Genomic DNA, 20,523 nt, shown 5'->3' with positions numbered 1-20,523 from the left:
AGTAGATCCACACGCCATGGGACCTACACTCCTACAAGTGCTTATGCAACATGCATGCATGTTGTTCTGAACGCATGAGCTAGCCTAAAATTTAATAATCAGCATTTTGCAGCATCCGACCCGAATTCCTTTATTACAAGATCTCAACGTTTCAATGAATTAATCAAGTGTTTTTGCACCTTGCGAAGGTGTTGTAGTTTTAGCAGTCTTCCTAGAGTAGGGGTTTACTTTTAGTCGTTTAGGTTGCGGTGGTGCTTAGTTTTTTCTATCAATTAGTTCTTCGACAGTTTTCTTTGTTGTTCCAAAAAATTCAAAAATATTAATCACTGTAAAATATAAACTACCATCTCAGAAACTTGAACGGATTAGTATAATAATATTTATACAAACTCATATTTCATTGGTAATAACCGTGAAAAGTGATGTAGAATGAATAAAAACAAAAAGACTCCTATACATTGTTTTACAGTTACATTGCAAAAAGAAAAAAAAATGGTCTTGCTCTCTTTTCAGACCACAATCATGATGAGTGTATGTTCTCAACAAGCTGGATGAAAGTTTCTTCTTTGCATGGGAACGTGAGACCTCCCATTGGATGAGCGTATCCAAACTCCTCTTCTGCGAGACTCAGCAAGATTTGAAACGACGGATGTTTAAGATATGCTAAAGGAACTATAAATCTCTTCATGCTGTGTTCACCAACATAAACACAAAAATGGCCTTTGGGTACATCAGTGACGGTTGAAGATGATAGGTTTCTCCCTAAAGCCAGCTTAGTATTCATGATCTTAGGAAATTTGTGTATGCCCATGACCAGTGAAATTGAAACTATGTGAGAGCAGAAGCTAGCTCAAGGAATAATTAAGGGTTTACTCAAACTTGAAATTGGTATAAATAGAACTCTAATTAACAAGACCATTCTACAAGGAGAAAACTTCAAGAAAATTGAAGTACATAACGTCGTCAAGGATCTTACACACACCTTCGGTACTTCCAAAGACAAACTTGAAGCATATGTATAACTAGACGATCCATGGGATCAAGAATCTCACACCTTTGGTAAAGGCCAAATACCCTTGTTTTGCTTTAATCTGAAAAGACAATGAAATGAATATATGTGAAAGCATAAATGTTATCTATGCATATATTCTATGCAGGCAGCCGGGACTATAAAGATGTATAGTTTATACTTCACAAATAGTCCAGCAGATAAATCATGTATAATTAACTCGAAATCTTGAGAAATTAGTTTTATCCTAGCTAGATCATGTAATTATCGGCTATTTCAGATGTCATGGTTGTGTTATGAAGGAATTTCCAATTAACCATCTTACAACAATATTGCTGAGATCGATATTGTCACACACCGACCATGATGGAAACGTCGGGGCGCAACCGATTGTTCATCGCACACGACACTATTAAGTGACAATATTTAATCAACTCAATTAAATTCATAAAAACACAAAGAGTCACATAACTTGTTCATACAATAACCAAATTCAAATCATAGTAAATAATATATTGTTCGTTTTGCTAATATCCTAATAGTCTCGATAACGTTTTTTTTCTTCAAGTCCTCGAGTCAGCCTAAAGTCAAACCTGTAACATTGCATAAATAGATTTTGTCAACACAAAGGTTGGTGAGCAATTTCATAGTTTTTGAACAATAGATATATAATATGAAATTCCACAACTTGTATACAAAACAATAAATAATAGCAACAATTTAGATAAATGAAATCGTTAATAAGAATACATTAACGACACCTTTCTATAAGGGGATGCCAAATATACTCGGATTTTGTATGAAATCGTTAATAAGAATACATTAACGACACCTTTTTATAAGGGGATGCCAGATATACTAGGATTTATGAATCAACCATCCAAAAGCGGTAAACACATTAGCACTTAAGCATATAAGCATATAATCATCAAATCGAGCATTTATTTAAGTGAAGTATACAATAAAGTTTGTGGTTTAAGACTCAACTATAAATCATTTGGATTTGAATAAGTTTGCAATGTCACCCCCAAAATATAAAAGAGTGAAAACGGGGGATGAAAGTACTCACATTCAAGTAATAAACTTGAAAGATTTGATGATTTGGAGATTAACCGGAACGATGAGTTTAACGAACAAAGCCTAAAGGAGAAGAAGTCTTGTATTAGAAAAGTTGTCTTGGAAGTCTTTAAATGAAAATAAATGATAAGAAATATAAACAATTTAAAGTTTAAGGTTTAAAATGTAAATATTTAAGAAATTATAATAATAGTCCTTTAAAAATGTAAGTTTGCTCGAAACCGGGTTAAAGTATCTAGCCCTTAATTTTACTCAACCTATGTTAAGTAATAAGGTGGGTAAAAATGCAAGAAAACAAGTCCCTTTATAATATAGATACTAAAACGGGTTTTAACGAGTGTTCGGGTGGTCGGTTCGGGTCTTGGTGACTTGACCAAACCCAAAGTCAACTTTCCCAAAATAATAAATGTATGAGATAACTCAATAAATCTTAAAGAGACTTAACCAAGTATGTAGTTCTATTGTTTTAGAACTAACAACGTCCGTTAATCGAGTGTTCGGTTTAGTCGGTCCAAACTTTGTTATAAGATCAAGTTGGATTCAACATTCCGAGTACTTTGTGAAAATAATTAAAATCAGTTTATAAAGTATTTTTAAAGAAATATATAAGCTTTAATGGTTAAAAACACACTTGTGTGTCTTAAGCGAGTAAACTTGGTTTAGTTCAGTTTGGTTCGGTTTTTTTTATCTTGGAATAAGGCCAAGAATGGTTACCACATGTCCAAACATCATAGAACTTGTAAAATAATTTATAAATAATAATACCAAAGTTTTACATACAAAAAGTCAACAACAAAGTCTTTAAACGAAAGTTCGGTTTTCGGTTGTTTCGGGATAAGACCGAGGTTAGATTCTACAAACCCATAACCATGGAACTAATTAAAATGATTTTAGAAACTCAAATCTTACATAAAACATGTTTATACAACTATTTAAACAAACTAGTAAACAAGGGTCCGGCTTCCGGTTTGGAGCTAGTTACGGAATAACCGAGGCTAGTCTCTACAAACCCATAACCATGGAACTCAAAATGTAAAATAAAACTAAGATGAGCAGAAGTTAAACAAGTATAACTAGTTTGATAGTTACATGCGGAAAATATATATAATCAAGGACTACTACGAGTCCTCCATGTAGCTTTGTCTTATGGGCTGGACACTTAACCGACCGAGACCGGAGAAATGCCCACCGAAGGTACAAAGGGTGCTATTATATATATGTTGTATAACAATCTTCAAGTATAAGTAAGTGTTAAACAAGTTGATTATAATGTAAGACTATGGTCAGTTTGACTTTGGAAAGTCAAACTGCCAAAAAAAATATGAAGAACACCTTTGAATGCTTGAGAATTGGAAGAGAAAGAGATGAATGAGCAAGGATTAATGAAGGGGATATGGGTGTATATATAGAGTGGGTTGAAAGGGTCAAGCATGGGGTGTGATATCAAGGTTTGCATGCAAGAGGGGTCAAGACAAATCACAAAACAACAAAAAAATAAAAAAAATGGGCTGCTGGTCTGCTGCTGATCTGCTGCTGGTCAGCACGTCGGTCCGCGTCCGGAAGTTCGTTTTTGATGTATCTTGAGCGTTTTAAGTCCGTTTTCGAATCCGTAAAAGGGGTTTTTCAAATTAGACAAGCGGGAATGTTTTAGTAACATAAAATACAATATTTTATATATTTGAAATGTTCGGGATATAAATCGGGTCGGTTTACAACATAAAAACAAATACAAAATAAATACAATTTAACCCGAAATCGAGGATTGTCACATATATTGAACGCATATTATTCTATGATTAATAGCTGATGGCTATATTGCTTTGAATTGGACTTAGAGAAATCAAATCTTGCAGTATTTTAATGCACTATAATTGTTTTTTTTTTTTGGGGGGGGGGTGGTTCACTTTGTAATCAAGGGTTACGTACGAAAATAATCCCAAGATGCAAGAATGTATATGATTTAAACTAAGATATCATGTAGTTTAGTAAGAAGAATATCATTTTAAAGATTGTTTCTCATATACAACACTAGATTATACCATTTGTATGAAACATTATGTATAGTTCCTTGATTATTTTTGAAACTTCAGTAAGTTTAATCTAATTTTGATCACCCCACCCATGCATGTTATAATAAGGCATGCTACTCGTTGATGGTGCAAACGAAACTAATTTAGGAGTAGAGATCTGATCAGCTCGCGGCTGGAGGCCTGGAATTAATAAGTGTTGTAGTTTTGATGTAATTTTTGTTTTACTTTAGCTATTGGTACTTAGAACCTAAAAAAGTCTAGTTCGTCTAATTATTCCACTCTTAAAGTACCTTTATAACATTTGGACTCTGATATTCCTATTATTAGATCTCAAAAACGCGTCTAAGTTTCAATCAAGTGCTTTTATACTTCAATGACATATTGTGATATATTGTTACTTGTTAGGTGCCTTTCTGCTGTAGTGTTTATAGGTTTGATATTGCTTTTGCTTACTACAAAACAAAGAATTATCTCCGATTTCCCTATACGAAAGCAGCCCATTTTAGGTTGTTTAGTAGTGTGTTGGGTTTGATTGTAGGTTGCCAGGTGCGTTTTATTTTTCTAATTTATATTTTGAAACAGAAGGTTCTTTTTATTTGCTGTGTTTGCTTAGTTTGCTTTAGGCTACATTGGTGCTTTGCTTTAGCTTATTTCAATAATTAACCGGTATAGATATCTTTTACTGTTCTAAAAATTAAATCAGGCGAGAATTATTAAATGGCTTTAACAGTTAGATATAATTAATAGAAACTTTGAACGAGTTAGTTTAATACTATTTACACAAACTCATATTTTCAACGATAATAACCCCGAGCATAACCATGAAAACCAATGTAACGTAGAAAGAAAAAGACTCCTAAATGTTTTAAAGTTACATTGCAAAATATGTCATGTTCTCTTATCAGATCGAGCACAATCATGTTAACTGTTTATTGTCTAGATCTCTAATTACCTAGACAATTCCACAAGGAGAAAATTTCAAGGAAAATGAAGTACGTACACCAAGTCCTCAAGCATCTTACACCTTTGGTACTTCCAAAGCCGAAGCATCTGTCTGATCAACAAATTATGGCCCAACGGATCAAGAATCTTAAACCTTTCGTCTTCCCAAAGACGAAATTGAAGCATCTTATCTCACCAAATGATCCAAGGGATCAAATCTTACAGCTTTGGTCCTTCCAAGGCCAGAATTGGAATATATGTGATATCATATATGTTATCTTTGTATATTCTTTTGGCCGATTGGAATATAAAAAGTATATGGTACATATATTCTTTAGTTATTACTAGTTTCGACTGGTTTGTTATGGTGCTACATTATATTGGAAGCATGTTTGCTGACCTAAAGTGGGAATTCTTTTCCTTTTTTATTTGGTTGCTTTAGGAATTAATTTTCAATTACGTATATAATTGTGGCAGAGCCGTTGAACTTGAATAACTAGATGGTAACGCAGACACGCAAATGACTATTGCATTCGATTGGATTTAGAGAAGATTAAATAAATTAAGCATCATTTTAGGCTACTATAAATATAGGGTTGTTTCATCAAAGAGGGATTAGGTGGGAAAATATCCCCGAGGATGTACTACACTCAAACGTGTGGCAATTATATCTGTCTTGATTTATTCTGGGTTTTGGTAAAATTTAGTTTATTTGTTGGAAGTTAGAACAACAAGATATATATCATGTTTTTGCAACAGGAAGGTGAAAATATCAAATTAAAAAAAAGGGGAAATTCCTAAAATAACCACTTTATAGAAAGAGATTCCAAATTTGTCCATTACGTATCTCATCGCCGGACGATGCGCTAGGAAATACTGCCGATGAGCTAGTAAACCAATCAGATAACGACACGCGTGGGGGTGGAATGCACATGTTACGACGCGTTAAGTGTTAACTTATGATTAACGATGCGTTAACTGTTAATTTATGGTTGACGATGCGTTAAGTATTAATTTATGGTTGACGATGCATTAAGTATTAATACTTAACGCATCGTCAACCATAAATTAGCACTTAACACATCTGTGACCATGTGTTTGGAGGTCTAACACTATGTATTAGCTAATATTCGTCGGCGGGACTACCTACACATCGTCGGCGATACGTTAGAAGAGTGACAAATCTGAAAAAATGATTTTGAGGGGACATATTTTGAATCTCTCACCATTAATAGGCTATTTTGAGAATTTTTCAAAAAAGAAAGGGAAAATCCTTAAAACGGCCCATCTTTAAAACGAGATTCCAAATTTGTCCCTCCAAATTCAAGTTTCCAGTTTTGTCCCGTAGTTATCTTGTCGCCGCCGACGTGTTAGGGAATACCGACGGCGTGCTACTAAACGAACCGGAGAACGACACGTGGCCAGAATCTGGCCGGAATAGGTCGTCGACGATGTGTTATTAAGGCCATTTCATCGCAGACGATTTGTTATACATGTTCTTGTTCACAACGTCAACCCTGGGCTGCCATACCTGACACCCGTGTTCACATCGCCGGCGACGGCTTGCCGAATCTCATGGCCGGCGACTTGTTGACAAAGCATAGGGTTGAAGATGCATTTCTGGTGCTAACGTAGGGTTGAAGATGCGTTTCTGGTGCTAACGTGGGGTTGAAGATGCGTTTTCAGTGCTAACGCAGGGTTAAAGACGCATTTCCGGTGCCAACATGGGTTTAAAACGTAACGCATCGTCGACCCTACGTTAGCACCGGAAACGCATCTTCAACCCTGCGTTAGCACCAAACATGTATGGTACTTTTCTCATAAGGTTGGAAGGGTTGTTTACCTGAAAAAGGAGCACCTCCACAATAACTTCAAGAACATAATTCATTAACAAGTTATGTTGAAAACATAATTTGTTTTCCACGTCACTAAACTAATTATTTACCGTTCCATCCCAAAGCTTAACACCATATGTTGTCTTGACATTCTCTATATTTCTCTTGCTATTACTATTTATTTTGTGCACTTTATTTTTATCACAAACTCACGACAATCAATTAATAAAAGTTGTGTCTTTGACATACCTAAGTAATATGCCAATATTATATATGATAGGTTCTATGCATGTTGTGTGTTTTTAGCCAAACGTAATTTCCATCTTTCTAAATTCAAAACGTTGATATAAAAAAGTTGTTCCGAAGTGCACACATCACCTTCCTTCCAAGACTTCCGCCCAAGCCTAAGATATTGCCAATAAGGAAATTTACCATTTTGTTTCAATATTTCAAACTGTACATGTGTTGGACTGTTGGTTAAAGATTATCAGAATCATTCAACCCTAAACCACCTTTGGTAATACAACCTAGCAAACTAATGGTCAACAGGTTGAGGCTTAGTAGGTTTACACTCGATGTGTTGAACCAAGGAAGCTAAGAAGCATATATAGGAAAATACCTCACCCCATAGCTTCCACCAAAATAAGGGCCTGATGCACCGCATGAATTACCAATAATTGCTTGACCAATCGATGCTCACATTCAAAGCACCACATTCAGCTAAACCGGACTAGACAGAACCTCGTCACTGAAGCCCATTGCGTGTGAATATGTCCAACTAAAACTCATCAGCTTAAACCCTGACATATTGTAAAACTCATCATGCTAAGGTTCAACCTGCCAAAATTCATCCACCTTTGGTTGAAGCTTATTAGATAAAATTAACCAAATAGCACAAGTTGAAATAAAACTACAAAGAAAATGAAGATTTTAAGTCTGGTATAATGTAGTCAAAAGTCATTTTAAAACGGCATCAAACTAAACAGGGGTTGATGATGGGGGTAGGCCAATCCATACGAACAGCAAAACTGTCACATCAGACGATCAGAATTCAAACTTCAAAAAATTAACTAAAATGTGAAAGCGAATAAGCAATAAACGGAAGAAGCTGATTAAGCAAGCAAGCTAGCCTAGCACCCCACGGCTTTGTACTAGGGGAATGGAGATGATAGGATGGACCGGTGGCCAGTCAGTGATCCAAGTGACTGATTAAATCAGTCACAACCACAAATCAGTCACCTTTGATTTGGGGGACTGATGATATGGAGGTAAGCTAAATACTTGCATAATTTGTGTTGAAAAAAATTACTAGTGAAATTGACCATTTTCCAAAGATCATATAACATATGACATTAATAACACTCATTGAATTTTTATGCCCAATAAATAAATTTATAAATAACAAAGCATATAACCAAGACTAGCCAGCAGCTAGTCCCACAAAATACATACAGACCAAACATTCACCACTACTAGACCACCCATACACCATACACCCTTACAATTGATCAATGCCAAAATCTCCCCACCTTCCGAAGCAAGGTTTAACTTCTTCAACATGCTTCAACCCACAAAAAATTTAACACCTTTATTTCACTTATTATGCCATTAAGATTCGCCGCCTTTCCTTTGAACACCATCTCATTTCTAGCTTTCCAAAGGAACCAAATTGTTGTTGGACCAAATGGCATTAAACGCTTTAGCTTTCTCGGAAGGTAAGTTCAAGTATTTTTGCAAGTGGAGGATATCAAGAGTCGAAAACGCGAAGAAGCTGAACACCTTACACCAATTCATAATTTTCTCCCAGATTCGTTGTGCAAATCTGCACACTGTTAGCAAATGTTCTGCTGATTCATCCTCCTTTTAGCTAAAAGTGCTTTCAATTTTAAAAATTACTTAAAAACTGTTATAAATATGCCCAATGTCAAGTCTCGGTGATCATAAAGTATTAAATACGAACTACAGAAGCAAATTAGCCTAACTGATTCAAGCATATTTCTAAAACTAAATATAAAGAGAGAAAAAATTAGATGAACGACGATGAGCCTAACCGAATAAAAAATTTTTTACACAATCCAAACCATAACTCAGTAAGCTTATTTAAAAATTTGTTTGTTTAGACCCAGTAAAAAAAAGAAAACTTTTTATATAAGGCCCAATTTTATTCTTCCTTTTTACCCAAAATTTTTTAACAATTCTCGGGAACGATCATGATATAATTTACTCTAATTTATCAAAAATAAAGAAATCTTAAATAAATTATTGTTTTTTTTAAACAAACTTTTTTTTTTCATTTTTAAGGAAACGGGAACTCAAAGGCTTTAAATACTTATCTACCTAGGATTAAAATCCTACCTGGAAAAGCATTCTCAACACATCCCCTAAAATTATATGAAAAATTTGCAAATTATATGGTGGAATTTTGAGTGGTTGTGACTTGTGAGTGTAGATTATAGGGTGGAGAGAGAAAAAACAGTGATTTTTTGTAAATTTGAGAAAACTTTGTTTGCCCATATCTATTTTTTAATATTTGTTGAATTTGTTGTAATTAGGCGGTTCACGAGTCGAGCTCGAGTTGAGCTAGGGTGGTTTTGAGCTCGGCTCGAAATTAAAGTTAGCTAGGCTCTAGCTCGATTTTGAAGTTAAATGAGCTTAAGATCGAGCCAAGAGCCGAGCCATAACTCGACCCGAGCCTGGGTCGATTTTGGCTCGGTTACAAAAATGATCCAAATCAGCTCAGGATGTTACAAATCACTTTTTATAGCTAGTTTTTTTCAAGTTTTTATTGAGCGAGCCACGAGCCCGAGCTTTTTGAGCAGCCCTAGTTGTGGAGTAGATATTTATTTGAACAGGAAAGAGAACGTAATGTTAAAAAGTATTATTTAATTGAACAGGAAAGAGAATATAATATTTTTAGTGTAGTTACAGATATGAGGATATGAAACGGGCTAGGCTGGGAATGCTCTAAAAAAATCACATCCTAGTCTCTTAGACCATTTCCGTTAGCAATCCGACCCAACTCAACCTTTTAATAAAAAACTAATTTATCTCTGATCACACAACCTAACCCAACCTAATTTAAATTTTCACTTTCATTCACAACTCAACCTCAACCAATATTTTTATTATATAAATATAAGTTATGATGATTTAAAATATATAAAATATAAAACTCTAAATAATAAGTTTATACGAAACAACACTATTATATCGGAAAACTAATAAGAAAAAACATACATATTTATGAAAGAACATAGTTTATAATAAAATTTATATCGAAGTTAGGGGTGTTCAGATTTCAATTCGTATTCGAAACATTTGAAATTCGATTCGTATTCGAAACATTCGAAGTTCGATTTGATTCGAATTCGAATATTAAGATTCGAATTCGTTTTTTAAAAATTCGAATTCGATTCGATTTGTATTCGAGTATATTAATCGAATACGAATCGAATATGAATTTATGATTTATTATTCGATTCGATTCGATTCGAAATTCGAATTCAAATTATATATAATATGTATATATATATAATTACTAGCTTTAGAAACCCGTATATTACACGGTATAAGTTACAAATAAAATAAAAGATAATTAAGTCTTTTTATATTATATAACAAATGTATTACAAATATAGTTCCTTCATATCATCAAATGCATTTTAATTTTAAATTGAGAACGGATTGTTCTACCATCGGTATACAATACTGAAGCAATGTCACTGGAAGCAACATTTAAAACAATGAGGCCTTTAAATCTTAAAGATGTAGTTAAAGTCTTTCACAAAATGTTTTTCACTTCATACCCTAAACCCTAAATTATAAATCATAAAGACACCTAATTTCCCTTTTTGAATCACTTTCATAATGTCCTTATAAACACACTGTTGTTTAACCGTCACAATAGTCTTATACTAAATATAAAAATTGAAAAATTTGTCTATAATTTTTAAGACTTATTAAACATTGAATATTTGTAAAAAGTAAATAAAATTATTACAGTTTTCTTCGATATGAAGATGTCTCAAAAATTAAATTTGGTGTAGTCTTTAAACATGAACTCTTTTATATACATTTTAATTTTAAATAAAATATCTTTATGACACGTAATTATTATATATATTAATATTTTTTATATTAAGTATGTTTACAATATAATTTATGGCATTAATATAATTCAATCAATGGAGATTGTCCAATTAATACGGTATGCTGAATTTATAATTAATACCATATTTAGAACTAATATTTTTTTCTTTTCCATCAATAGAAGAGAAGTGATTTCGGCGGGAATTTGATAGTGAGAATTAACATCAGAATATCATGTGTCCAGAATTATTTTCTTTTATTAGTATAGGTAGATAGGTAGATTGTTATTTTTATTTGTGTCAAATTCATAAATAATAAATGTCCATTACAAATTAATTAAACCCAATATGCCATATTATTGTTTCTTAGCCCATACTAATATGAGTGTTATTTACTTCTCTTTTTGAATATTTTGAATTTTAGACTATTTTTACTTTAGTTTTGAATTTATCATCACGAGGTATTGTAGTTGCTTTAAATTTATATGTTTGTTTTGTAATTATGCTTATGGTTTTTGAATTTTTGGCATAGGTAAACTTGAATTAGATCGTATTTATTTGAATTAAAATCAAACTTATTCGAATTCGATTCGAATTCGAGTTTCAAATACAAGTTCGAATCGATTTTCGAATTGGGTATATAATACGAATACGAATACGAAGTGAATAGTTCAACTTTTAATCGAATACGAATACTGGCAAAAAAAAAACAATTATTCGTATTATTCGATTCGATTTAACTTAAAAATTCGTTATTCGATGAACACCCCTAATCGAAGTGTTAAGAAAAAAAATATAAACACAATTGTGTTTTTAGATTTTTTAAGCTAACAATTTAAGTTATTAAACAAGTACCAATTTCTCTATTATATTAACTGTTTACAGAAAAATGGAAAAAAAAGATAAAAAAAAGAAAGGAACTAGTAATTGCATGATACATGACATAAAAATAGTTTGCAAACTAGTTAATTTTGATGAACTAGTTTGTAAGAGCATTCACAACCCATTCCCTACCCTATATCCATATATATCATATAATTACACTAGACAATAATGTATTTTTTCTTTCTTGTTTAATTAAATATAATTTTTTATACCGTTATCATCATATTTTCTCTCCATTTCACTCACAACTACTTTATAAAAATATTAAAAAATTATACAGTATCTACGATAAAACCTCAAATTTAACTTTTCCATATAAATTTTCTCTCTCCTCTACTCATAACCATACCATATAATTTGTAAATCCCTCTTACATAATTTTAGGGAACGAGATGGGAATGCTCTAAGAATCAACTAATAAAAAATTAATTTTTTATTTTATTTAATGCCTGTTGGAAAGGGGTTTTCTAGAGACACCCCCCAAGATGCCCCGTATAAAGCTATACTGGGCGTTTGGGCCCCTTTATAATCCCCGTATAACCCTATACGAGACGTATTGATGGATGTTTTAACAAAAGTGACTGTTTCTAACCGGACCCGTTGAAAAACCCCGGAACTTAAATAAGTTGCATGGCAGACAAATATTTTTGTCTACTTTGAATTTGGACGACGCTTGTCAGCGCAACATGTTGACTGACCGAAACAGGTGGCTGCTCAATGTTTCTCCAAAATTAATTATTAAATAATAATAATAAACGAACACATCCTCACGCCAACACGAATATGCCCTTTTCCTTATTCTTACAACAGTCTCTTTCACTCTCTCTCACCCTATGTTCCCTTTCCTCACCCAACGAAGAAAAGAAAAGGGACTGAAAACATTTTTATTTATTATTATTATTTTTTTCTTTTATTTTATTTTCTTTTTCTTTTCATTCATTCAATTCCTTTTAAAACAGATAGAAAGAAATAACACTATGGTGCTGTTTGTTTTTGCAGACATAAACTGTCTGCAAGCTGATTTCATCTGTTTTCATGTCTGCAACTGAAGATGTGGTCTGAAGATCTGCAAGCTGAAAATATAAGACTGTTTGTTTTTATAAGCTGATACTGTCTGCATAACTGTCAAACTTATCTCACAAGATAGAAGTCATTTATTCAAGTTACATCTAGTTTTTAGTCTTTGCTTGCCATGCCGATTTGGTTTTGGTGGGTGGTGGAAGGTGGTGGTGGTGGATGGTGGTAGTGGCGGCGGACGGTGGGTAGTGGCGGTGGATGGTGGTGGTGGACAATGGGTGGTGGTGATGGATGGTTTTGGTTGGTGGTGGACGGTGGTGGTGATGGATGGTGGTGGTGGTGGGTGATGGATGGTGGTGGTGGCGGTGATGGATGGTGGTGGTGGTGATGGATGGTGGTGGTGATGGATGGTGGGTGGTGGACGGTGGTGGTGATGGATGGTGGTGGTGGTGGCGGACGGTGGTGGTGATGGATGGTGGGTGGTGGACGGTGGTGGTGATGGATGGTGGGTGGTGGACGGTGGTGGTGGCGGTGATGGATGGTGGTGGTGGTGGGTGATGGATGGTGGTGGTGGCGGTGATGGATGGTGGTGGTGGTGGCGGACGGTGGTGGTGATGGATGGTGGGTGGTGGACGGTGGTGGTGATGGATGGTGGGTGGTGGACGGTGGTGGTGGCGGTGGATGGTGGTGGACGGTGGCGGCGGGGTACGGGGGTGGTGGTGGCGGCGTACGGTGGGTGGTGGTGTTGGCGGACGGTGGTAGGAGCAGTGGATGAGAGGGTGGCTGCAAAGGTTTTTTTGTGAAGATGTTTTAAGCAAGATTTCCTTGCTTTTCTTTTAAGATGAAAGAAGATAACTTCAGATCTGTTTTAAGAAAAAAAACAAACAGTCTTCAAGGGTAATGTCTGCGCGCCTGCAGACATTAGCTCCCTTGAAGATGTTTGAAGAAAAAACAAACACCCCCTATAACACCTTTTCTTTTTTTTTTCTTTTCTTTAATAAAACTCGAAAACACACTTACTATACCATCCTTCCTTTAATTTTCATTCTTTAATCAAACTCAGAAACACAATATTTTCTTTCCTGTCCCTTCAATTTTTTTTTCTCCTTACACTTTGATAAATGAAACTTGGGATTTTATATAATTAATTCTAAAAAGTGATACAGTACAAGCAGCCACAATAGTGTGTCTAAACCCACCCTGCTTTCTGCTGCTCAGGTAATTAATATTAATCTTTCACTGCTTTATATTAATTTGTTGTTTTAGTTAGATCTGCCTTTTAATGTTTGTAGATAGTTGTGTATCTTTGTGTTTCATTCTGTTAAACTGACAAAAAACACTTAATATTTGTTCATTATTGCATAATCATGAAATTCAATTGCTTTGTATAAATGATTGATGATTATACGTGTTTTGGGCATTTAGGAATCAGATAAGATTAAGTGGTTGTTAATATGTCTAACATTGACATTGAGGGGATACTCAAGGACCTCCCCAACGATGGCCGTATACCGAAAACTAAGATTGTATGCACCCTTGGTCCGGCTTCTCGCTCCGTCGTGATGTGTGAGAAGCTGCTTCGGGCCGGGATGAACGTTGCCCGTTTCAACTTCTCTCATGGGACCCACGAGTATCATCAGGAGACGCTGAATAATCTTCGGATTGCTATGCACAATACTCAGATCTTGTGTGCTGTTATGCTTGATACTAAGGTAAACGATTGGGGAAAAGTTTATATATTATTAACATCAAGTAGTCCGTTTGACTTCGGTTGTGCATGGGTCGGGTTTCGACCCAAACTAAAACAAAAACCGAACTTTTGGTTTGTGGGTTTTTGAAAACCAAGTTCGGTTTCCTTTTCATTTTTCACAATGGGCTCATTTAGTTTTTCGGTTTCATGGGTCGGTTTTTGGCCCAAACCCAACCATTATTAGTACATTTTTGCCTAAAATTTTTGGGCTACTAAGCTACTTAACATTCAAGAATGAAAATTATAATCCACAAATTAACTAGCAAAAGTTGTTTTCCTTTTCGGCATTTACGAATCTTGTTCAGTTATAAAAGCCAGTTCGGTTTTTACTGTAATCTGTACGTGCAAAACCAAAATTGAACTAGAAATTCGGTTTCTGAATAACACATAAAACCAAACCGTCGGTTCTTTGGATTGTTTTGATTTTCTCGGTTTTTGCGGGTTTGGTTCAGTTGTAAAGTCGGTTCGATTTTTATGGTTCATTTTTCTCGGTTTTCTGTACGTGCAAAACCAAACTGAACCAGAATTCGGTTTTGAAAAAATATAAAACAAACCGTGCGCTTTGGGTTGGCTTTGTTTATTTTGGTTATTTATGTTACAAGATTGGTTATTTCAGTTTCATGCACACCCCTGCTTCGTTTGACTTAAAAATCAACCTTATTTTCTTCTTGCAGGGGCCCGAGATCCGAACAGGATTCCTGGAAAACGAAAAGCCCGTCCAACTCAAGGAAGGCCATGAGATCACAATAAGCACCGATTACACAATCAAAGGAAATAGTGAGACCATATCTATGAGCTACAAAAAGCTGCCTGTTGACTTAAAACCGGGCAACACAATCTTGTGTGCAGACGGGACCATCACCTTAAAGGTGTTGTCATGTGATCCAGCATCCGGGACTGTTAGATGTCGGTGTGAGAACACAGCCATGTTAGGTGAGCGGAAAAATGTGAATCTTCCAGGTGTGGTAGTTGATCTTCCGACGCTTACTGAGAAGGATAAGGAAGATATTCTTCACTGGGGTGTTCCTAATAATATTGATATGATTGCACTCTCATTTGTTCGTAAGGGGTCGGATCTTGTGAATGTTCGTAAGGTTCTTGGCCCGCATGCCAAGAATATTCAGTTGATGTCAAAGGTATGTGTGTTCTTTTGTTGCATTGTGATATAATCAAAGTTGGTTCGGTTTTTACGGTTTAGTCAGGGCTGTCTCCGGGAACTGTTAAAATTTTTTGGGCCGAAGGTGAAAAAAGATTAGGCCTTAAGTAAAAGGGATTTTTTGTTGGGATTAAACAATTTAATTTTTAAATGGGCTTACTTGGTTGTGATTTGGGTTATGTAAAAAACTTTTTGTATAAAAATAGGCTTAAAACATGTCTGGGTTTAAACAATTTTAATTTTTAAACGGGCTTACTTTGTTATGATTTGGGTTATGTAAACTTTTTTTATATAAAATTAGGCTTAAACATGTCTCTAGAACTCATATCCTTTTGTTTGAGTCATACCCGTTTGTTAGTAGACCAAGTTAGTGGTTGTGTAATTGAGTTTAAACATTAAATGTACATATTGTTTTTCATAATGTGTGTGTGTGTGTATATAAATCGGGCCTAACGGGGTGTCGGGCCAGGGGTCCGTCGACCACCCTGCCCTCCTTAAGGGCCGGCCCTGGGTTTGTTTGGTTATCGGTACATGCAAAACGTAATTGAACAAAAAATTCGGGTTTTCAAAAAGCATAAAACTAAATCATCAGTAATTTCTGTTTTTCAAAAAAACATCAAAGAATGTTCAGGCCCACGCTTAATCATCATAGGGTTGTTCAAAAAGCTCACGGCTCTCTTGAAAAAAGCGGGCTCAAAATCTGCTAATTTGCAGATGAGCCTAGCTGAGCCAACTCGGTCGTAAACGAGCTGAGTCCGAGCTAAGGGATGCTCGGTTCGTGGCTCGCTCATTAGCTTACTCGTTGGCTTGTTTAAATAAAAGGCTGATTTTATATATGTGTATATATAAAAATAAAAAAGGTATTAAAAATTCTCATTTTGCTTGTTTAAAGTTAAAGCCCAAAGTTTTATATATAATTTTATGAATTCTGTAGCTTATAAATTTTGTGTATGTTACAAATTTCATTCTGTAGCTTAAAGCTGTTTCTTATATATATATCAAAATACAAATCAACATTTAAAAAATAAAATACTTAATATAAACGAGCATGCTCAACGATCCACGAGCTGGCTTGAGGTTTTAACCAGTCGAGCTTGAATTCAGCATGTCAGCTCGTTAAGATAAATCAATGAGCCGAGCCCAAGCTCACCCCAGCCCGGCTTGGCTTTCAGTCCTAGTTCGTCATAATCAGATAGTCACATGTTACAAAACATGATGCAAGTGATAGTGTTTACTTGTGCTTTTGTTGTGTAAAGGGTAATAATAAATGACCAAAACATACATTATTAGTTCTTTAATTTTGGTTACTAACTATTGCAAGCGGGCTTGATTTGTACAGGTAGAGAATCAGGAAGGAGTTATAAACTTTGACGAGATCTTACGTGAAACTGACTCGTTCATGGTTGCCCGAGGCGATCTAGGAATGGAAATCCCCGTTGAAAAGATATTCTTAGCCCAAAAAATGATGATCTACAAATGCAATCTAGCCGGCAAGCCAGTCGTAACCGCAACCCAAATGCTCGAGTCAATGATCAAGTCCCCCCGGCCCACCAGAGCCGAAGCCACCGACGTGGCAAATGCAGTTCTCGATGGCACTGATTGTGTCATGCTTAGTGGCGAAAGTGCAGCCGGCGCGTACCCCGAGATTGCAGTCAAAACCATGGCCCGAATCTGCATTGAAGCCGAGTCATCTCTTGACTATGGAGCCATCTTCAAGGAAATGATCCGGTCAACCCCGTTGCCAATGAGCCCATTGGAGTCGCTTGCATCATCAGCAGTACGAACCGCTAACAAGGCTCAAGCCAAACTCATTGTGGTTCTAACCAAGGGTGGGAGCACGGCCAAGTTAGTGGCTAAGTATCGACCCGCAGTCCCCATTTTGTCGGTGGTGGTACCGGTTTTGTCGACTGACTCGTTTGATTGGACATGTAGTGACGAGGCGCCAGCTAGGCAGAGTCTTGTGCATCGGGGGTTGGTCCCGCTTTTAGCCGAGGGCTCGGCTAAGGCTACTGATGCTGAGTCTACTGAGGTGATTTTGGAAGCGGCTTTAAAATCGGCTACTCTGAGAGGGCTGTGTAAGGAAGGTGATGCCGTGGTGGCGCTCCACCGGATCGGGGCTGCATCTGTGATCAAGATCAGCATAGTTAAGTAAGATGGTCAAAGTTAGTTTGGTCTTTTACTTTGGTTGTTAAGTCAGTTGTTGTGTTAGTTTGTTAAGGCATGTTGCATGTTAATGATGTGGATCATATGCGACCATGAACTCGTTTAAATAAATAATGATGGATCTACTTTTGTACCAGGTTTGATTAGGGGTGAAAACAAGCTGAGACCGCTTAAGCTCGATCTCAACTTGCTTCAAGCTCTATTTCTAAAGCTCAATCTCGCACATGTTACATATAATCATGTGCATATAATTAGGCTTGTTTTATTATTTATAGTAACTAACATAATATATACTAGTAAGTTATTTTCATCATAATTTATTAGGCTGGTTAGGAGGGCTTAACCTTGGTCAAAATCGCAAAGGGGGGGGGGGGGGGGTATGCTTTGGACGGAGAAAGGAGGGGAAATGGAAGGGATTTAGAACATTGGCAATTTGGTCCTTGGGATTTACGATATTGATCAAAAGTTGCTTGAACTGAGTGTAGGGGATTAAAATGCCAATGTTCGATACTTTAAACGTTTAGTTTACAAATAATATAAAATCGAGCAACGTGCGACAAAATAAATATAATAAAGACAAGATATAAATATAAGAATTCGTCGTTGAATTTAATAAGCGTTGATCCGAATAATAGAATTTTTAAAATAGGTCGGGTTAGACGAATGTCACAAGACGGTGGTGGAGAGAGAGAGGGGGGGGGGGGGGGGGAGTGCGCGTGCTTTATATAATTTTATTTTTTAGTTTTAATTATTAAATAAGTTGTAAATTTACAAAACTATCATCGTATGTTTTTACACATGATCATATTTAAGAGAAAAATTTAACTAGGTTAGGATCAAATGAATAATTTTTTTGTTTTGTTTGAAAAGTATTAATATATGTGGTACCCTAGACTAGTGAATGAAAATGAATCTACGTACTCATGATCCAACCTACCACACCTGAAAGTTATTTTTAATATTTAGCGATAGATAATTGATACAAAATATTTACAACCATGAAAAAAATTTCTACCTTCGTCACTACGTGTGCCCACAAAATCCAACAACTAGACTTCGTGTATAGTAAGTCAAATAACAAACTACATTTAGATTTGATCACTAGAGTATCTATGGCTTGACAAATTGGCAACACATACAAGTAATTCCTGACCACTATCATATTGTGTATACACTATCCTGTTGTCATCATTGTTTTGAAACCGAATGTAAAAGAGATTTTATATTTTATATTAAAACGTACTAGGCACTAGTATATATGGTGGTAGTTGATCGAACTCATGCGTGTATTTGCAACTTGAAGCCCATTACGTGCATAGTATTATATGGATTCAGAGAATAAAATCACTGACAATGGTCCCATTGCATGGGGATGGGCATTAAGTGTCAAAAGAAATTAATATATATGACTTCTTAGAAGTTGTGAGGATGAAACAATGGGCTATCTCGATCTACTTATCTATTCTCAGGCAGTTAATGTACCCTTCAGTTCAAACTGACTGTGTCTGCATGCAACCGCTAGCCAACTTAAAACAGCTGTACATGTACGAATTTGTTGTTTCTATCACCATTTTCTGTGTGCTACATTAATAATTTTGCGTATGGGGATCTTTGTTTTGATTCAACTTGAAAAAAAAAACAAATCAAGTTCAAACAAAAGAAGTTGGATTGGATTGGTTTTTTTAGTTTCCAAATCTGTTTTGTCATGATCAGATTACTGAAATTGTTTTCTAATAACTTAAATGCAAGCTAGGAGAAAAACAAAACTAAGATTGACATAGACAAAGAAAGTAAAAGTTAGAAATATTATTAGTCCGATTGTTACTTGTATAATTTTTGTCACATGTCATAATTTGAATTATAAAATTCGAATTTTGTTAAAAAAAAATACTTTATCCTAATTCTTGATCATGATTTCATGGAGCACAAGTTGGCTATTTATTTCCTATATGAATGGGTGAATGTGTGGATAGAGTATAAACTCTATTTGAGTTTGAGGTTTAGTAAACTGAGGGAGCTAGCCATGTGAGGCGCCACATGATCACTTATACAAATTAAAATCAACCTCCATTCCTCCATTACGGGATTTCCCATTTGCTTTGGCTACTTGCAAGTACAAGACACTATAAATAAAACCCACCATAATCTCCATGCTTACATCAAATCCAATTCCTCACTTCCAAAAGCCATTCCTTAATTCTCCAAAATCTACATGGGTATTTGCCGAATGAGTTCGTTGGTTTCTAACCTGAAACATATGATCAAACTGCACAACAAACACCAGCCAGATGTTCCCAAAGGACATTTGGCGGTGTACGTTGGAGAGATCCAAAAGAAGCGGTTTGTTGTGCCTTTATCTTACTTGGACCAACCTTTATTCCAAGATTTGTTACGTAGGTCGGAAGAAGAGTACGATTTCAATTATCCAAAGGGTGGGCTTACCATTCCTTGCCACGAAGAAGCCTTCATCAAGCTTACTGCTCGTTTGGCCGTAGCATGAACAAAAATCATTGTCTTCATAACATGTGTGGCACCGCGATTGTGTTTTCTTTTATCTCATTATTTGATTGA

General features: G+C 35.5%; 1 protein-coding gene across 1 annotated transcript; it reads left to right on the top strand.

The window, feature by feature from the left end:
* The first annotated feature begins 14,337 nt into the window (after positions 1–14,337).
* On the top strand, positions 14,338–18,077 carry LOC143554095 (pyruvate kinase, cytosolic isozyme-like). The gene is made up of 3 exons (XM_077043950.1): positions 14,338–14,595; positions 15,308–15,769; positions 17,129–18,077. Exons 1-3 carry the CDS (start codon positions 14,338–14,340, stop codon positions 17,939–17,941), a joined length of 1,533 nt encoding a protein of 510 aa, XP_076900065.1. The 3' UTR covers positions 17,942–18,077.
* Positions 18,078–20,523: the final 2,446 nt, after the last annotated feature.

Source organism: Bidens hawaiensis, unplaced genomic scaffold, assembly GCF_021521415.1.
Source record: "Bidens hawaiensis isolate Kalapana, Puna unplaced genomic scaffold, B.hawaiensis_p1.1 tig00017496_1, whole genome shotgun sequence".
In the NCBI taxonomy this organism is placed as follows: domain Eukaryota; kingdom Viridiplantae; phylum Streptophyta; class Magnoliopsida; order Asterales; family Asteraceae; genus Bidens; species Bidens hawaiensis.
The sequence above is the reverse complement of the archived record's forward strand: the minus strand, read 5'-3'. Positions and strand labels throughout refer to the sequence as shown.